Source organism: Neolamprologus multifasciatus, chromosome 7, assembly GCF_963576455.1.
Source record: "Neolamprologus multifasciatus chromosome 7, fNeoMul1.2, whole genome shotgun sequence".
In the NCBI taxonomy this organism is placed as follows: domain Eukaryota; kingdom Metazoa; phylum Chordata; class Actinopteri; order Cichliformes; family Cichlidae; genus Neolamprologus; species Neolamprologus multifasciatus.
In genome coordinates, this window is record NC_140445.1 from 7121327 (window position 1) to 7133481 (window position 12155).

General features: G+C 42.1%; 1 protein-coding gene and 1 long non-coding RNA gene across 2 annotated transcripts in view; both read left to right on the forward strand.

Moving 5' to 3' along the window:
* The first annotated feature begins 1021 nt into the window (after positions 1–1021).
* LOC146513652 (kinesin-like protein KIF1A) overlaps positions 1022–12155 on the forward strand; it is a 77237-nt gene continuing 66103 nt past the window's right edge. Inside the window, exons 1-4 of the mRNA XM_085168272.1 lie at positions 1022–1049; positions 5418–5526; positions 5645–5711; positions 5859–5943. Of these exons, the coding sequence (XP_085024398.1) occupies positions 1022–1049; positions 5418–5526; positions 5645–5711; positions 5859–5943 (289 nt within the window). The remainder of the gene's footprint in view (positions 1050–5417; positions 5527–5644; positions 5712–5858; positions 5944–12155) is intronic.
* LOC146513653 (uncharacterized) lies at positions 8189–12114 on the forward strand. Its single transcript, XR_014874957.1, has 6 exons — positions 8189–8414; positions 11187–11248; positions 11343–11422; positions 11601–11782; positions 11875–11946; positions 12047–12114. It is a non-coding gene; the product is annotated as an uncharacterized LOC146513653 (long non-coding RNA).

The following is a 12155-nucleotide window of genomic DNA, read 5'->3' on the forward strand; positions in this document are numbered from 1 at the left end:
TGTTTGGAATCATGTATGATTTTCCTTCCACTTCTCACGTGTACACCACTTTGTGTTGGTCTTTCACGTCGAATTCCAATAAAACTGATTCATGTTTGTGGCTGTAATGTGACAAAATGTGGAAAAGTTCAAGGGGGCCGAATACTTTTGCAAGCCACTGTAGTACGACGCTCCAACAGTTTTGCAAAAGCTTCCCTGGAGAATCATGGAGAAAATCCTTTTAGTTCCAGGAAGGAGCTCAAGAGGTCTAAAGTGTAAAGAGTAGACATGTTGACAGATGCTGGCCAATATCCACTCTTAATCAGGTCCTTTAAATCAGGGCTGCACTGCTGCTGGCATGTTTGACATCTGTGTATCGCCTGGTGCACATCATAACGTCCTTGGACCAAAAAGAAAAAGAAACAACATGAATAATACACCACTGCCTTCACAGATGACTTCTGTTAAAGCAATACCATGTTCTGATTGTACAGCAAGGGCAGAAAACATGCTCCATCACACTATGTTACCAAAATGACTACTGTTAGGATTTCTTTGGCTCTCGGAGGAGGCGGACGCACTTTTTCTCCTCTCCCTTATCTTCCCTGCTAGTTCTTATGTCCTTGTCTAGTCTCGTGTCTTTTTTGTATTACTTTCCCTGGAACACTCTCTCACAGTCTGTGTCTAAAACCCAAAAGAGAATTATGGATTTGATCAGCTGGTCTCTGAATGCTATTGACACCCTTTAACGAGAAGTCTGGGCTCGGGAGAACCCGAGTGCCCTGCAGGGACTTTCCCTGCCGGATACACGATGGACGGGTGGCAGAGGATCGTGGGCCTGGTGGGACTGTCGATCGAGGACGCTGAAGATATCTACCTATTCGGAACCATGATAACAGGGTTCTTGCTGATCGGAGCTGGCTTGGCCCTGGCTTATCGGAGAATTAAGAGAGCAGAACCGGCTGTTCAAACACCCACAAGGCTGCCCGCTGGGATTGGAACGACAGGTGCGACTTCTCAGAAAGGGCTCACTGAAGGCAGCATGGTTAAGAGCTTGGAGGCGCTTACGAGTACAGTGAATGCTCAGAATAACCTTTGAGCGTATGTATGTTGGATTACATCAGGAAAGAATCAATTCAGAACAACATCTCTGGGCGGAAGCAACATCTCGGATCAGTTGGCTGCGGTTGTGAGGTCTCAGAATCTGCTATGTGAGCAAAAAAGAGTAACAAGACCACAGAATCGACGGCTAATAACATCACGGAGAAACTCGCAGCTATTAACGGGAGATTGAGAGACCAGTGTCGGAGTGTTAAAAACAGCTTGAAATTCAGTTGTTTGCAAAAGAAAAATTACCATCATAATGCGGCTACCCCTTCGGCGGCAGCTGTGGGCTCAAGGCTGGAGCCGAACAAAAACTCCCTGATAACGACTGTGTTGAGTCTGTTCCTTCCCATTCCATGCAAGGCCACCTGGGTTGGCTGGAAGACTGTTTACTTAGCCTGGCGAGGTGAAGGACACTGTCTCAGCTGAACTATGGACACGCACACACATACATATACTGATACTGATAAGCACTCACTGACGCATCACCCTCCCTACCCCGGATCCAACGCCACCTCCAACGCTTACCTCCCCCATGATGTGGACATCGGGTCAGCTGGAGGCACAGTCGAAAGATTGCAGCGGTCCCAGATCAGATGTACACACTGGAACACTTTCCCATGTTGCTTGTCTGTGTTTATTGTGTTATGGTGTGTTGATACCTGTGCATTCCTGTATTATCCTTTTGTGTTACACATTTCAATGTTTTTTCCTCGCTACCAAGCCTGACCTGTCTCCCCAATGTGATGTTTGTATTGTATGTACGGTCGGCAAGGTCTGTCATCTCGGTTGTGGGCAAAAGACCTGCAACTGACAAATAAAGGCTATCTCATCTCATCATCTCATCTCATGTTCAAATCCATCACAGAAACCTAAATACCAGGTTGCTGTTTACTATTAATGTTGATTAAAATCACGATTTTTCCCGCTGACACTGTGAAGTTTACGCAACCCACAGGAGCAGTTTCAAAGCTTTACTGTTGCCAGAATGCGAGCTACCAGGAAAGAGAAAACCACTTAAATAGATTCTTTCTAACTGGCTGTAGACACATATGCAAACCAAAATTGAGTGAATCTCATGAGGAAATACCTTGTATATTGGTGCAATTTTGACCACCCACTCTAATAATACATGTGGTTGGAGGAATGGCTTTAAAAAACATCAATAACACTTTCTCTGTTGTGGAGTGGCTGATGTTTGTGATGTAGAACATCACAATCCCCACAGAACCATTCCTCTGGAAGACACTCTCTGCACATAGACAGGACTTTTAACAAATTAAGCAAAATTTGAATAACTGAAAGTAGTATGCACTCAGATCCAGCCACTCTTGACAAAGGTAGCAGCTTCTATTTTGATATTATAGCTCCGGGTGGCTCAGTGTACTTCACTATGAGCTGACGGTTAAAAGGACATTTGTCAAATTCATGTGGTTTTATAATTATTAAAGTTCTCACACGCTCAAAGACATAAATGTCAGCCAACAAGGCATCGCTCATCAAGCTTAGCTATATAGAAATGTATGTTATTGAGACTTAATAACAGCAGGGTGAAGACAGTGGCAACACAGAGGATGGCCAACAGCTTCTGTGTCAGTGAGACATTTCAGCTGGTGTGGCCGTGCTTCTTTCCAGCACTCAGCAGCTTTCTGCTGCCAAAAGCACCGTGACACTGCCCTACTTCTTTGAGCCTCAGGAGAAGGACATCAATCCAAAACAGCAGACAGCCTTTTCAAATACTTTTCTCTAAAGAATGCAAATATGAAGTATTGTTGCTCCCCTTTGTTTCTGATAATGTCACTTTTACAAATCGTGTCCCATCAGCTCTCATGGCTGGTTTGGCTTTGAGGGTCGGGGAGGACAAAAAGCTATTAAGGACCTTTTGATCTGCAGTCCAGTTCTCCTCTAAAGTATTAAGGAAACTAAAACTTGTTTTATTAGTCTTTTAACTTTATGCATCAAGCAAAAATTAAATTATATGCAACATTCTGACTAGAAGAAATTTATTTAACATTTAAACCTATTTTCTGCACATTCCAGCACATAAAATAAAAATTTTTTGTGTTTACACTCAGTCTTTCAAATAAATGCAAGTGAAACAAAGCAGAAAATAAATAAAATCAAAGACTCAGCGGTCCTGTTGCTCTATTTTCACCTGTACAGCAGGCGGATGTTTGCCCTGGACCTGGTGCAGGTGTGCTGCAGCAGTCAGTGGAAGAATCCGCGAGTCTCTCTGTGAATTTCCAATCCCGTAGTAGCGAACTAGGTGCTTGCTTGGAAGTTAAGGTTTTTTTTTCACTGTAAAAATAAGTTTCTAAAAGTTTTTGTCACTTTTTATGGAATCAAACTCAAAGTAAGGTCAGTACTTCCACACTTTAAACGCTGCATGGTCATACTCTCTCTGCACTCCTGGATAGATTATCCATTGTTGATCTGCACACAGCTGTTATTGTCATGAGACACTCTGGCAAAAAAAAATTATGGTTTTAGTAACGCAGTAACGCAGGGTGCTTACGGGAAAGTAACAGTAATCTAATTACCTTTTTTGCAATAGTAATCCCTTACATTACTCGTTACTTAGTAACGAGTAATCGGATTACAGTAAGGCGTGGGCAGTTAGCATTTCTGTTAACTAGTCATGATAGAAGCCAATATTTCTGTCCAAACATGGTTTGAATATGTTTCACTACAAGCTAACATTTATAGCATGACTTTAAGCTAGCACCATAAAGACGGTAAAAGACACTGTAATATGTAGAAATGCATGTGAAAAGTGTTATATTAGCAGTGGTTGTGCTACTCCACACAGCCACTTTAACATTACTGACACTGGATTTCTTACCTGTAAACAGTGGGTCATGTGTGATAAAAGCTTGTGCAGAAAGTAGCAGGTGTAGACTGGCCCATAGCACTGTATGAAGTGATAAGATGTGAAAGGACGTATATAGGGTACCTTAAAGGGCGCCTTAAAAGTGTTTCCCTGAGCTTTTACTTGCAGCTTGATATCTAAATAAATGTAAATAAATGTGAATGAAAAAAAAAAAGCCAGAAGAAGGAGGAGCCCGGAGCTTCGTCTTTCGCTCGGCCTACCCCGCAGTAGCAGACGGACCGTCAGAGACTCGAACTTGGTCGTTCAACTCTGGGGTCTGAATGCTGGCCTCTTAAGGCCGTGCACCACACAGCCGGCCAGTTAACATTATAAAAAAAAGGACATTTATCTTCTGTTGTTCAACTTTTTTTTTTTCTTTTTTTTTTAAATCTATTTAGCTTCTTGTGTAGTATTGTTCCACACAAATGACACATGGAAACCTAGCTATTTTTTTATTGGCTTTCACAAAATGGGACTGCCAATGTTGTAGGTGTTACTGTGCCAAAGTCTTCCTGCTAGCCAGAAACCTGCTGGCGGCGCCATGTTCTCACCACACTCTTCAGCTTCAGCTTTGTTGCGTCTTTTCGGCACACCTACCTAGTCCCACTCATCCACTTTATCTGCTCATGGCTTTACCCACACTGACCACTCCTTTGATTAAGGTAAATTCAAGCAGGTCATTATAAAAAAGACACACAGTTTATCATCTTATCCTTGTGCAACACCTAAAACCACTCTGTTCATTTGTTTGCTAGATTAGCCGCTAGCATACACACACTGTGTTAGAGGCTTGTTGCACAAGGTATCGGTTTTCGGTGCCATTACTTTTTCATATAGGAACAAGTATGTTTGGATAGCGTTTTGCCCTTGAAAACTGCCGTTTAATATCAGACATTGTTGTCTAATGTTATAAATGTATTGATGTGAAACATGTAAGTGTGACAAATATGGAATAAGATAGGAAATCAGAAAGGAGGCAAATACTTTTTCACAGCGCTATAGTCTGTAAATGGTCTTCTTTTGGCTATAGTAGATCTTTTACTTGTTCTTTTTTTAATTGTTTGTTAAAATTGTTTTTTCGATCATATTGAGTATAGACGAATGCAACTGTGAGCTTTAGCAATTAGCCCGTTTCAACAGGACCGTGATCCCGATGTGTGAGACAGCAGGGTGCTGCCACTGGTGTTGTAATGTGTGATTTAGTTCCTCCTAACATTTCAGTTTGCTTCCAGTATCTGTCCTCTGTGATTACTGGCTCTTTAGACAGATTTAATAGAAGTGTGTGAGCTATTGGCTCAGTATAAAGGGTCAGTAGTGTTTTCATGTCACCTATCCATCCTCCATTTAGTCACCCAAAGCATGTAGTAAATACTCCTGACTTTTATTCATCTTCTCTTAAATCCAGAAAAATTCCCACTTGTTAACGTTGAGCTTCTCTGTGTGTGTGTGTGTGTGTGTGTGCTAGTTGCAGCCACCAAGTTGAACACCATCACCAAATCCAACCTGGGTCAGTGTGTCAGCAAGTACGACCTGCTGGTCTGGTTTGAGATCAGCGAGCTGGAGCCCACTGGAGAGTGAGTATCCACCTGGAGTGTTATATTCACGCGCAAGCTTTAAAGGAACCATAAAAATTATCTCCAGGAAGAATATTATAAGTTGGGATGTTGTGTCACCTCCTCCCTCCATGCACAGGTACATCCCAGCCATCGTGGATCACAGTGGAGGCCTGCCCTGTCATGGTACCTACCTGCTGCACCAGGTACAGGATTGGTGCACATGTTGTTTTCTTATTACTCACACAGTGGTAACTGCTTCCTTTGTACACAGTTGAATATCTTCTTTTAAAGCGTAATGTTGCTCTAGCTGTGCTCACTGTGATCCTGAGCTCCTGTTATGTTTGCTGCAGGGGATCCAGCGGAGGATCACAGTGACCCTCATCCACGAGAAGGGCAGCGAGCTCCATTGGAAAGATGTTCATGAGCTGGTTGTAGGTGAGCAGCCTACCTTTAGGGTCTAGTCGTGCTATACCTCTGTGTAGAAAACAAAAACCCAAAGCACAGAAACAATGTTTTATAGTGTTTGTGTGCTTTTGATGGAGGAAGACAGGACAGAACATCATTAAAGGGATTTGACTTTGTGAGATCACACTGAAAACGCACCACTCGGTTCACTCTGAGATATTTTCAGTCTGGAAAGATGAATCTGTCGGGCTTCAGGCTGCTTCTCACTTTAAGCAGTTCATGCTGTAGCTGATGGACCAAAAAATGACATTTCATATTTTAGACATTCAGCTGCTGACTCTGAAGCCAACAGGCTCTTGAGTGTGGATGATTGTGTTGGTGCTGGATGCTGTGATCAAACAGCTGTTCTGATCTGTCTTCATTCATGCCTGTCGTTATTAAGCCTCCTAAGCTCCAAACCAGTAAAAGCGATCTTTGGAGGCAACACCCTTTTTAGTACTTTGCTGTATTTGTTTGTGATTGTGTGACACTGAACCACAGTGCTATGTATATCCTCTGTAACACTCAGACGTTTCCAGATCAGTGTTTTCCCCTCAGCTGTTTCTCACTATAGAGTCTTTCCTCAGTAACAATGAGGCACCAGCAGAGCATATCTGGCTCTCAGTCTGTGGCTGATAGTGCCCCCTGCTGTTAGTAACAGGAACAGTGTAACCTTGTATGGAGCTCATAGTGATGGTCTTAAGATTGCTGCTGCAAGGCAGTAATTTGTATCCATGTGTGCTGTCTATTCTGAGCATATGCAGTTATGTGAGCTCTCTGGTTTTATGTATCAGGACATGAATTTAAAATAAATCAGGTCCTTAGTAGGTCTTAATATGAGGTAAATGCAACCTCAGATGAACAGCACAGAACACATTATACCAGGTCATTATTTATTTAACAAACACTGAGCTGAAATTCAGATGTTTCAAAAACTAAGTACATCCAAGACTATTTCCATAATTATTTAAGAGGGTCAGTATTAGCCAAGTGCTAATCAAGTGCACTAGATCATCAGTAAGTGTAACCACTACTGTCAGTTTGCTGGTGTGGTGTATTCAGGTAAGTGGTAACATACTGAGGAGGAGAGAAGCAGCTGTTGATACCCATGAATGTGGGAAGGCTTTGAAGTCGATCATTTTACAGCAAGAAAGATTATTCGCAAGTTAAAAAAATCAAAGACTGTTTCCAATCTTACCAGGAGTGGACGTCCCAGAAAATTCACCCCACACATCTGAGGCTCTACAGGCCACAGTTAGCATGCTAAATGTTGGAGTTCATGACAGTGCAATTAGAAAAAGACTCAACAAATATGGCCTGTTTGGAAAGACTTCCAGGAGAAACCATTTTCCCTCTAAATACAACATGGCAGCATGGGTTAGGTTTGCAAAGTTGAAAAGCTAAGCCCTAATGCACAGCTTCAACACTGGTGAAAACCAAACATATCAGCACAAACACCTCATACCAACGGTTTTGCTCGGGTGATGATTATTTGGGCTTTTTTTGCTGCCAAAGAACCTGCAAAGTGTCCAGGTCACTGAGTGAGCCATGAAGTATTCTAGAGTCAAAGAGATCATCGTTGGGTCAGTGACTCCAGAGCGCAGCAGCAAAGCAACAACAGAGTGGTGCTGCAGTGGCTCAAAGTTGAGACTTCAACATGATTGAACGTTAAGAAAGCTGTGAATGAATAAATATCTGCAAACTTCAATGAACCGAAGAAACATTGTAAAGACAAACGGGCCAGAAATCCGTCCACACTGCTGTGAAACACTAATAAACAATGATTACCTCAAGTTTGTGCTGCTAAAGTTGGTTCCATCAGCTGCTGAATCACAGGATGTACTTGGTTATAGTCATTTGTGCATTTTGGGTTGTTTTAAATAAATAATGTGTTGTAATAATCCAGATCTAGAACCTTAAACTGCTTTTTCACGTGTCTGTAAATGAATTTCTTTCTTATCATTGTCCCGATTGGTGTCGGCTGACACTTGACACTCTGTGGCTCCTGATTTGTCTGTTGTCAAGGTCTCAGCTCAGTGCGATTCCTCACGTTTTGTCATGATTAAAGGATGAATGTGAACAATAATGCTGTCAAGCTAACTTTTCCTCTTTCTGTCTTTTTCAGGACTTTGAGGCAGTGTGGGACAGCTCCCTGCACAACTCCCTCCTGCTCAACCGCGTCACTCCCTATGGAGAGAAGATCTACATGACGTTATCTGCGTATCTGGAGGTCAGCCGCTGCTCCGCCGTGTTGTACCTGTTTGTACGTGTTTTTAAGTCTCTTGATGTCATCGTGTCTAACACACACCCTTTATCTCCTCTCTGCAGCTGGACCATTGCATCCAGCCTGCCATTATCACCAAAGACATCTGCTCGGTCTTTTACTCCCGAGACGCCAAGATGTCCCCACCCCGTTCTCTCAAGAACCTCTTTGGGACTGGATACTCCAAAACTCCTGACTGGTAAATCTGGGCTGCTGCACTGTGGCCATCTCTGTTTCACAATCAAATAGACTTGTAGTCAAGACCGCCTAATCCGAGACCAAGACAAGACCAAGACCAGAGGGTATCGAGACCAAGACAAGACCAAGACCAGAGGGTATCGAGACCAAGACAAGACCAAGACCGAGACGAAGACAAGACCAAGACCGAGACGAGACCAAGACCAAGACCAAGACCGAGACAAAAAAAGTCTTTAAACTGCAGCCAGATGCTGCTTCGTTTACGGGTCTCGGGCATATTTATGTGTTTTTGCTTTCGCACAGCCCTCCTCACCGCTGTCTACTGTCTCACTCACTCACTGAAAGGACTGACGCATGCTCCACTTGACTGTTGCGTCTCTCACCCTCTCTGTTTTTCACATAATGATATTATCCTATATCCTCGCATGTGATTGGCCACAATATGGAGGGATTGGAGCGTAGCTGAGCCACTGTGTGAGAGCTGAGCAGCCAAAGGAAATTAAGTGGGGGTAGAAATGACTGAAAGATTATTAGGCTCTGTTTTGAGCTTTGTTCAAAAAAGAATGACTTCATATGTATATATATATATATATATATATATATATACATATATATATATATACATATATATATATATATATATATGTGTATATATATATATATATATATATATATATATATATATATATATAGTTTTTTAATTAAGCAGCAAGGCAGAACAAAGTCGGGCCTGTATCAAGACACAGGGACTAAACCCCAATTCAACCAGACCCAGAACTGATCCAGAATTAAAACAGGACTACAACAGTAACCAAGACAGAACCAGAATCAGAACTAGATGATAGCAGCACTAAAAATCATCTTAGACCTGCACTACACTTATTTTTTAATTCTACCAAAGTACACTATTTAGATTCTGAAAAGTTTATATAATTATTCAGCCTTGTTGAGCAAACAAGCCTGCATAACTTAATAAATATAGAATTTTAAAAGTAACAAACGCTATCTAAAAAGATACAATAGGTACGAGATACATGTTCTGATGAGTTTTTGGCAAACAACCATTTGACTAACTTGTGTGTCTCACCTGCTCTTGTTCCATCTCTGTTCTGTCGTCATTTTCGTCGTCTCTCTCCCTCTCTGTTCCTCTCTCTCCCTCTTTGTGCTGACAATCAAGCCAAACACAAATATACAGTGGAAACCAGATATTTACATACTCTTCAGATAAAAACAAACACTTTTTAATTGTAACATCAAATCAAACTAAATGTTTCTTTTTTTAGATTGATAAATATAAAAAACATATTTGTTAACTTTAAGAGTAAAGAGAGAAACTGTCTGTATTTCTTAATTGCAAATGGCACCAAATTGTATTCAAAATTGAGCCACACTTATGGAGCTCCACAATTCTTTTCCAGAATTATTTTCCAGGTGTTTTGGTTGACAGCTCTTGATTTTTCAAAGAAACTTTCCCATTTCAAAGAAACAGGCTCTGTGTTTTGCCTTATATGCATCCACAGCTGTGCCACCAATTTACCCACATGGACTCTACTAACCAATCAGAAGCTTCTTAAGCTCAGAATGGAATCATCTGGAGTTTTCTTAATTAATCTTAATTAACAATAAACTTAGTGTATATGTACTCCTACATTTGATGAAAGTGATTAAAATAGACAGCTCCCTCTTTTTATTCTGACATTTAACTAATTCAAAAGACATTGCAACATTTATTTATCTAAAACAAAAGTTTACTCTAAATTGATGTTTAACAGTAAAAAAAAGGTTTTATGTTTTCTCCCTAAAGTGTATGTAAATATCTGGTTTCAACTGTGAATATACTGCTGTGTATTGAAATTCCTCTTGTTTTGCATAGATATACTGAACATACAACAACAACATACAAAGCATAATATATAAAATAACATCTACCTGAGTTTTTTCTTTGAAAGAAGCTCCTTATGTCCATTGTTGTGTTCATCAGTACACAACTGAAACCGATTTAGAGAGTTTGTTTAGCCGTGGAGGGTAACAACTGAAAATATGAGATGTAAGCTAAGACTCTCTAAAAAAAATCAGCATTGTCGTTCGGCTTTTTATTTATCCATTTGTTGATTCACTCGAAGAGTAAGTAACGCAACCAAGTGATCAGTTTGATATCAATCTTTTGTGATACACCGTCATATTTACATTATTAGTTCAGTACGAATGATTTCCGTTGGTACCTGGTCAAACTTAAGCTCTCCTCTGCAGCAAACTCGCAGGCAGCAGCTTCTCCCCCCTCGCTCACATGGGTGCTGTTCTCAGTCGCCTAGTGCCAAAGCTCGGATCATACCAAAATCAGGGGGAATTTAGGACGGTGCGCTCTGTGTTTCGTGTGTTGTTTTTGTTTTATACAGTTGTCAGTCAGGCATCTAACAAACAAATTACACTCCAAAAAACCCCATGCTTCAGAAAAAATGACCCGGGCTTAAGCCCAGTAAGACACCCCCCGCTCCGCTGATGGTTGACTCCAAATCTCCCGAACACTATGTCGATTTGAGAGCGCAAGACCGAGACAGCGAGACCAAGACCGAGACCAAGACAAAAGTCCGTCGAGACCAAGACCGAGACCAAGACAAAAGTCCGTCGAGACCAAGACGAGACCAAGACCACGTAAAAGTGGTCTCGAGACCGGTCTCGAGACCAAGACTGGTCTCGAGACATCCAACTCTACAATCAAAGATATCTGCCCTGTTACAAAGTTTCCTTCTTCATAACTTCTGCTTCATTATAGCGACCGAGTGACTGGGATCTACGAGCTGAGCTTGTGTAAGATGTCTGACACTGGAAGCCCAGGTGAGTGGACATGAAACATGTTTAAAGAACGGCAGCTGTTTTATCATAATTCTGTGGAGAGCTTCATCCTAATGAGGGCTCATGTCCTGAGCAGGGATGCAGAGGAGGAGGAGGAAGGTCCTGGACACATCAGTGGCTTAGTGAGAGCTAGAGAAGATGGAGCAGCTGCAGGAGGTGGGGCCTTAAAAGATTCATAAAGAAATAAATCTGTTTAATATCGTAGAGGGAAAAATGACTTTTTAACTCAAAGACCAAAGTGCTATTCTAAAAAGTTTTTCTTAGAGTACAGACTTTACATGACTAACCCTCCCCTCTTCTCCCCACCTCACATTCGCCCCCATCTTTCGTCCAGGTGGAAAAGACCCGTCACCTTCTGGGAGAGGCGGCTCCCGTGGGAACAGCTCCCACCACCAAGTCCCTGAGTGAGTCTCTGTCCCCCAGCGTGAGCTCCGGCACTCTGTCCACGTCCACCTCCATCTCCTCGCAGATCTCCAGCACCACCTTTGAAAGCGTGAGAAGGAGCTGGCCACCAAGGTGAGAAAAACGTCGGCTTAGTGGGCGATCTTGTTGCTGCCTTCTTCCTTCTCTGCTCGGAGCTGATCGGTCTTGTTCCTGTTGTGTTGTAGTGCCTGCGCCTTCTGACACACACCTTCAATACTGAATACAACCAGCTGGTGAACAGCATCAGTGACTGCAAGGTGACAAATAATACAAAGAAATAAAAAAATAGCCTTTCTGTGTCACATCAGGGAGTTCATATATTGACGTCTACCTCATCCTGCTGTTGTTTCACTTCAGCTTTCTCTCATCTCACCGATCAGACGTGATCCATCCGTGACTAGCTTCAGCAGTGCCACCCTCACCCCTCACCTGTTTGTACGTGTTTTTAAGTCTCTTGATGTCATCG